The sequence below is a fragment of the Mastigoproctus giganteus genome, chromosome 1, assembly GCF_048544385.1.
Source record: "Mastigoproctus giganteus isolate SK-2022 chromosome 1, ASM4854438v1, whole genome shotgun sequence".
Taxonomy (NCBI): Eukaryota; Metazoa; Arthropoda; class Arachnida; order Uropygi; family Thelyphonidae; genus Mastigoproctus; species Mastigoproctus giganteus.
In genome coordinates this window covers 240,046,482-240,053,300 of record NC_143575.1, presented here as the reverse complement: position 1 = coordinate 240,053,300, position 6,819 = coordinate 240,046,482, and the positions used below count along the sequence as shown (strand labels likewise).

The 6,819-nt window shown below is 38.3% G+C and overlaps 1 protein-coding gene across 1 annotated transcript; it reads right to left on the bottom strand.

Moving 5' to 3' along the window:
- Nucleotides 1-271: 271 nt before the first annotated feature.
- LOC150091688 (very long chain fatty acid elongase 7-like) lies at nucleotides 272-6,365 on the bottom strand. The gene is made up of 3 exons (XM_090385206.1): nucleotides 6,265-6,365; nucleotides 4,480-4,616; nucleotides 272-707 (listed from the first exon to the last, which is right to left on the bottom strand). The coding sequence occupies exons 1-3, from the start codon at nucleotides 6,356-6,358 to the stop codon at nucleotides 381-383; spliced, it is 558 nt and encodes a 185-aa protein (XP_090241332.1). The 5' UTR covers nucleotides 6,359-6,365; the 3' UTR covers nucleotides 272-380.
- Nucleotides 6,366-6,819: the final 454 nt, after the last annotated feature.

The window sequence follows — 6,819 nt, the reverse complement described above, 5'->3', positions numbered from 1 at the left end:
GAAACTGGTGACTTTTTTATTTTTTGGAATGACATCGTGTTACGAGTTTTATACTAACTGTTAAAAGAAGGATCATAGTGCTGTTGTTTCACCATACCAAGAAAAAATCCATTGCTGGTAACATTTTTAAACTGAAAATACTTTAAATCGCCATTAAGTTTCAATAATCTAAAATGAATCATCATAATACATATAGTAAGGAATGATTAATTGCTTAATATCTATATAATAATTAAAAAGGAGAATGTTTTGCAGAATATTTCATAAAACAGACTGTTTTGTCGTTTGTTTTTTAACATCACATTACATGAGTCAATTCACCAATCCTGTAGTTCGTTTCTCTAATTCTGACTTGAACTATGTCTGTAAGGAATTTAATGTTATTTTTCGTCTGTTCCATTACTAACTATCCTCTTGTGAATAGATGAGCCATTATCGATCACATTTCCATTCAGGTTCTCTGATTTTGTGTTTTGCTCAAATAAATCGCCTTTCAGATTTCCAACGCATAAGAGCGAGAACGTCTTGGGTTCGTCAACATTCTTCTTAGTTTGTTGTATGTAAGTCTGGATGTAAAAGTTCATAAATAAAGTTAAGAACAATAAACAAGGGAGAGCATACATCAAGCTGTAGATTGTTGGATATCCACAGTCCTCTTGGTATAGCACTATCTGGAGGTAATAAGCACTAATCAAACACAGCTGGACCTAAATTAAAAAAGATAAATATCAGATACATCGAGTAAGAGAGAGTACCTACTAAATCATCAATAGGTTCTACTTATTATGTACAATATTGGATAAAAAAATTGCCTAATAAAAACTCAACATAAAAAGGCCTATCAAAACTTTGAAAACGTCTAAATGGATTGCTCATTGCCCATAATAAACTTCTACTAAATGGTATAAACGACCTTGTAAGTAAAGAACTTACAAATCTATATTAAAAAGATCGTACTACCCATTTCTATGGGCCGTACGATCGGATGGGTACCCTTTTTAGGAACTGGCTGGATATGAGCAAATTTCCAAGCAGAAGGAAAAACCCCTTTGAAATAAGAAAGTGAAAAAAGGCGGCAAAGAACAGGAGTAAGTTCAGGAACGCAGGTTTTGAGAACAAATGGAGAAATACAATCGGGACCTGGAGCTTTCTTAGCATCAAGATTCGTCAAAATCCTTCTCACATCCTTTTAACGGAAGACCACAGGAGGCATTGAATGGAGCGTGTTAGAAATGGTAGGAGGTGTTTTACCAAGATCATTAATACATGAGCTGGAAGAAAAATGGGATGCTAGTAGGTCAGCTTTATCCTTGGCTGAAGTGACAACAGAACCATCTGGTTTGGACAGAGGTGGGAGCAGAGATGGGCAAAAGTTGCGGCCAATAGCTTTGGCAAATTACTAGAATGCTCGGCTACTATTAGGGCAAGAAGCAAGTTTTCTACTCTTAGCCTGTTCAAAATCTAGTTTGAACTGATGAATGACTACTTTACAATTGTTGAGAGCTTTGGTATAGGCAGAAATTTAAACTGAAGAATTGGAAACAAGCCAATTACGATATGCAACGTTCTTCTCTTGAACAGCCTTAGCACATTTATTGGAAAACCAAGGTTTAGATAAAGGACGAGATTTTAAAGTGGAGTGTGGAATAAAGGATTCCGTTCCTACAAGGATACTTGTGGACATGTGTTTATGTAAGGAGCGGCTCCTAGAACGTCAGTTCAACTCCGTCTCGTATCTCTGTGAAGAATAGTATCACACCAAATGGGCTAGATATGTGTGTGACGGAGGTTCGTGTGTATTATATACGTGTGACTAATGCTTCTGGGTACTCGTCCACACCACGGGAACGTGGGCTAGGTCGAGTAGATCGGACACCTATGGTCTCAGAGTATGAGACAAAAAAAAAAACAAAAAACAAATTTCTTCTGTGACGCCCACTCCAGATGGAAAAAAAAACCCGAAAGGAAGAGAACAGAAAAGAATAAAAATAAATAACTAAGATAAAAAAATAATAATAATAAAATATATAAATATATATATACACACATACATACATATATATATATATATATAAACCAAAGGGGGAAAAAGAGAGAGATAAAGAAAAAGAAAAGACGGGTAGATCTTAAAGTTGTGCAACCATTAAGAACAGCAGCATCAAAACACTTCGATGCCTCCAGCCAGATGGATTTGATCAACCTCGTATCACTGGAATCATACCTTTCCTTAGTTCAAACGCCTCTTTAGAAAATACTTGGAGCATCTGAAACTTATTACGGTCTCTTAAAAATATAGCTTCTGAAATTATCCTACAGGAATAATTTCACTGACACGATCTGAGCAAATGTTGACATCAGAAGTTTTGAAACAGTAGTGTAACCAAGGAAAAGAGGAAACGAAATCTCGGAGGTCATCCCATTTTGCATTCTTGTAATGCCAAACAACACAAGGTTGGGAATAGCCATGAGATAAAGGTTTCATTGGAGAAGAGACAATCACCAAGTTGTGATCTGAGGTGCCTAAAGGACCTCTCACTTCGACTGTGTACTTAGAAGGGCTGTTTGTGAGAAAACGATCAAGCGTGTTGGCTGTATGATTAGGATTGTCCGGTATTCTTGTAGGTAAATGAACAATCTGTGCAAGGTCATTACTAATTGCAAAAGCCTCAGCATCTCGGCCAGCTTGGTCGGTGTGACTAGAAAACGGAAGTCAGCTGGAATTGTGAACATTGAAATCACATCACCAAGGAAAATTACCTCACTGTTAGGAAAGCTGGACTGGAGAAAGTCAAGGTGCCAAGAGAAGAAGTAAAAGAGCTCCAAGTGATTAGTGGAGTCTCTGACAGGGAATATCGGAACGGATATATGCACAAGTACTACCTTTGAGGCGAAAGGAATCATACAGCGAATAATTTGGACATCTGAGATGAGCAGTGGTTGAATCAACTGATAACTGAGATTCAGTCAGAAAAAGTACATGGGGTTTGGGAGACTGCAAGTGGAAATGGACATCTTTAATATTAGAATTGAGACCACGTATATTTGGAAAATGAACTAGAAAGTGTTTGGGAGGTTTAGATCTTTTCGCAGATAAGCTTGCTCTATTAGTTTGACAATTCGTGGTGTATTCAATAGTAAGAAAAGGAGGGTTGGACATGTTGTATCAAGTAATGAAATTTTTGGATATGGCGTACACGTGGTAAGAATATACCCAGATCCTTGACATGACGTGGCCTCGACAATGCTCCCCGCATACACACTACTCGGACTCCCTCCAGTCACTATCTGGCAGAGTAGAGGTAGCAAGATTATACACTAGCTGATCCAGAGTCCTCCTGGAGAGTTACCAATAGGTTGGGTCCGGTGTACTAACTAGCGGCCGGCCTGCGAACACCGTTTTAGAGCTGTACCCTCGAAATGTAAGGAATATTGGATCTCGCCACGACGTTGATCACAACTTCAAAAGTCATCAGTCATACTGCATGATGGAAGAGATAGGGAAGGGTTGACCGGAACTTAGCTCTAGAGACTAAACACGGGTTCGACCACTTCAAGCCTCCAATAAGCAAAGTGGTGGTATTGCACCGGTTGATGAGAGTCATCTACCACCTAGTACTGTCTGGTAACACAGAAGGGTGGCATTCCTCCATGTGGTGTGGGCGCCACACCTCGACCCCCGCTTTCTTTGGTTCGTACCTGAATGGTCACCCATATTGTACTTGTGCATGGAAGTTATACCCAGGATTACTAACAGTCTCACCATCGTGAAGATGCAAGCAGAAGATTTGGCTGTCAGAGACCGTCCGGACTTCGCCGAATTTGGATCCACTTGGCTTGAGCGTCACCCGACTATCAGTTCCATCAGCGATTTAGATTCCCAGGTAGCAAGTACAGCTTGACTGGCATATCTGATTGAGTGTCTCGGACAACCTCAAGGACCAAAGACTGTAAGATTATCGTTAGTGTATTCTGCAATCCACTGTTGCCATCATCGAACACCTGCCCTAGGACTGCACCCACAAGTTCATAAAGGTATTCAAAAATTATGAATTTCGAAATACTACTGAAAAAACTAGGAACAGGCGAAACTTCATTAATCAGTTTAAATGAGAATCCATGAAAATGCGAATAACGTCCAGTAAAAAAGTGCTAGAGACATAAAATTTAAAAGTAACATTCTTTATTCTATGCAAAGCGTGGCCATCTCCCGTCAATCAGTAAAACAATAAACCAGCATGCTCGCAAGAAGTAAATGGACTTCGGATATTGCATAGATGAGGGTGTGTTCATGGTAAAACATGCTTCAAAATATATTAGCGTTTTTATCAATATTTTCCTTAAACAGCGACACAGGTAAATTTGGCGTCTCTAGAATTCGTATAAAGTATTTCCATTTCTGTTAATGACAATGAATAATGATCACATAAGCTTTATTTCCATTTCTGAAAAATATACAAGGAAAGAAGATCAAGGACTTACCATTTGCAGTTTTGTTAAATGGCTTTTCCACCACAAATATTTTTGCATCTGAGGCCCTATTGCTGAAAGGCCATAGTAGAGGTACATTATTACATGTACAAAGGAATTAAACATTATGCCTATAGCACTGCTGCCTCCTATAAGAGAAATAAAAATTCTGTATTATATTGGTTTGTTGTAGAGGTTTAGGCACATCAATGACCTAGGTCATATTGCACCATATACTGTATATTATGTCTGTGAATTGAGTGCGTTCTGTAGTCGATTTTCATATTCGCTGGATGAAAACCTCAAATGAATAAATGGCTCAGTTGTTCAAGTCCAAATGGTTGTTGTTATTGGGTTTTAGGAACTTGGCTACTAAGGCCATGTTTCTCCATATACACTGTATGTAAATTTCTTGTGTTCTGAGTTCGAATTTCTGTTTGCTGGACGAAAAATCTGGGTTTCCAGTAGAGAAAACTATGGAACCTCATCTGACACCAACTAACTCAGCCAGGGTATGAAAAAAAAACTATAAAAATTCCTCCTGAAGTAGAAATGCCAAGTAGAATTTTGGACTTAACCAGAGGCCGAGCCAAATTTGCTCGGCCTCTGGTAAAGAATCTTTTTGCTAAAGAATCTTCTAGTATTCTTATTTTTTGTTGAAATTGTAACCACCAATCTGGAAATGAAGTAATTACAGTTCCGTTTCGTCGGTCCGGTAAAAGAGAACCATTCGATAAACACATTTAAAAGACTAATTTTTCCATTGAATGCTCAAGCAAATAAATGGATCTTTCATGTTCCTCATTTTGAAAGCAAAATTCGTGGAACGGGTATATGCTTTCCACCCAAAAGTCCAGAGACACCTACAGTTATGAAAAACATATATTTATTGATGTTTTTTTTCAGCGGTTGGACAGTGGAGAGTTGGATTAAAGTAGAGTTGAAGTTCAGATGCAGAGTTGGTTTATAGTATAGTTGAAGTTGGTTGGAGTTCAAATGCAGAGTTGGTTTAAAGTATAGTTGAAGTTGGTTGGAGTTCAGACGCAGAATCAGATTTTCTTTCTTAACAGAGTAGGTCCGAGATTTAGTAGTAGTAGTAGCAGTAGCATGTGATGCAAGAAAGCATGTGTATGAGCTTATGCAGCATCAGCCAAAAAAAAAAAAAAATCACACCATTCCCTCCAAATGCCTGTCCAGTTCCTCCTTAAATTTATTCAACCTATCAACTTCCACAACGACAGGTGGAAGTTTGTTCCAGCAATTAACCACCCGCTGGCTAAAGGCAAATTTCCGCACATCTATTCTACATCTGTCTTTTCTTAATTTGAATTTATGCCCCCTTAGGTTCGTAATCTGAACAAGTGGAAGGATCCCATCAGAATTCTGCGTGCTCAACCCATTCAAGGCCTTATACTCCTCAATCAGATCACCGCGCAGGTGCCTAGTCTCCAGCCACTGCAATTTGCAGAACTTAAGCCTCTCTTGGTAAGAGGATCCCTTCATTCCCCTCACCAATCTTGTTGCCCTTCTCTGCTGGCTTCCCTAAAAGTAATAAAATAGCGAGTCGCAGTAATTCTATCCCTGATGGTTGAAATTCTGATTGTCTGCTTGTAAAATCATCTGTTTTGGGAGACGATGGCCATGCCCGATTTGTGTGGCTCCCGACTTATTTGACATTGGACAATTGCAGTTGCCCGTTGTAATATTTTGTTGGATGAAAAACAAGCGAAATATAAATCAAAGAAATAAATTATTACATTCAACATATCATAAAGCATTCTAAATTAATATTCGTACCTGCGGCATATCTGATTAGAATCCAAGTCATGAGATAAGCAGCTGAATGGTGTACCACGTGCAAAATGGTCACATGATTGAACTTTCTTCTCATAATGAAAAAAGCCTGAAAGAGATGAGAAATCTCTTAGCTGTCTGATAATGTCTATACACAAAAATTGTTAATGTTTCTCATTTTTTCTATTAACCTGAACACGTTGTAGTAGCTTGTCACAGCGAAAAATAGCTAAAAATCATTATACAACCTTATTTCGAAAAGTAATTATTTCACTTGAAAGAATACGATTCTCAGAAAACTTACACTTCACTATTCACAGGACTTGTAGCGTCAAAGGGGTCATAGTAAACTAGTGTGCATACAAGCAACGAAAATAACCTTCAATTTAAACTAAAATCCAACGTGAACATAATAAATATCCACCATCTGTGTAATAGCATCCTGTCCGGCCAATTCTTTTCATCTTGGTGGAATTCTTACCAGTTATTCCCATCTCAAAATCTAAAGAAGCAACTGGTGCCTCCACTTCAAGCTCATTGCAAAATTAACGAGCCTGC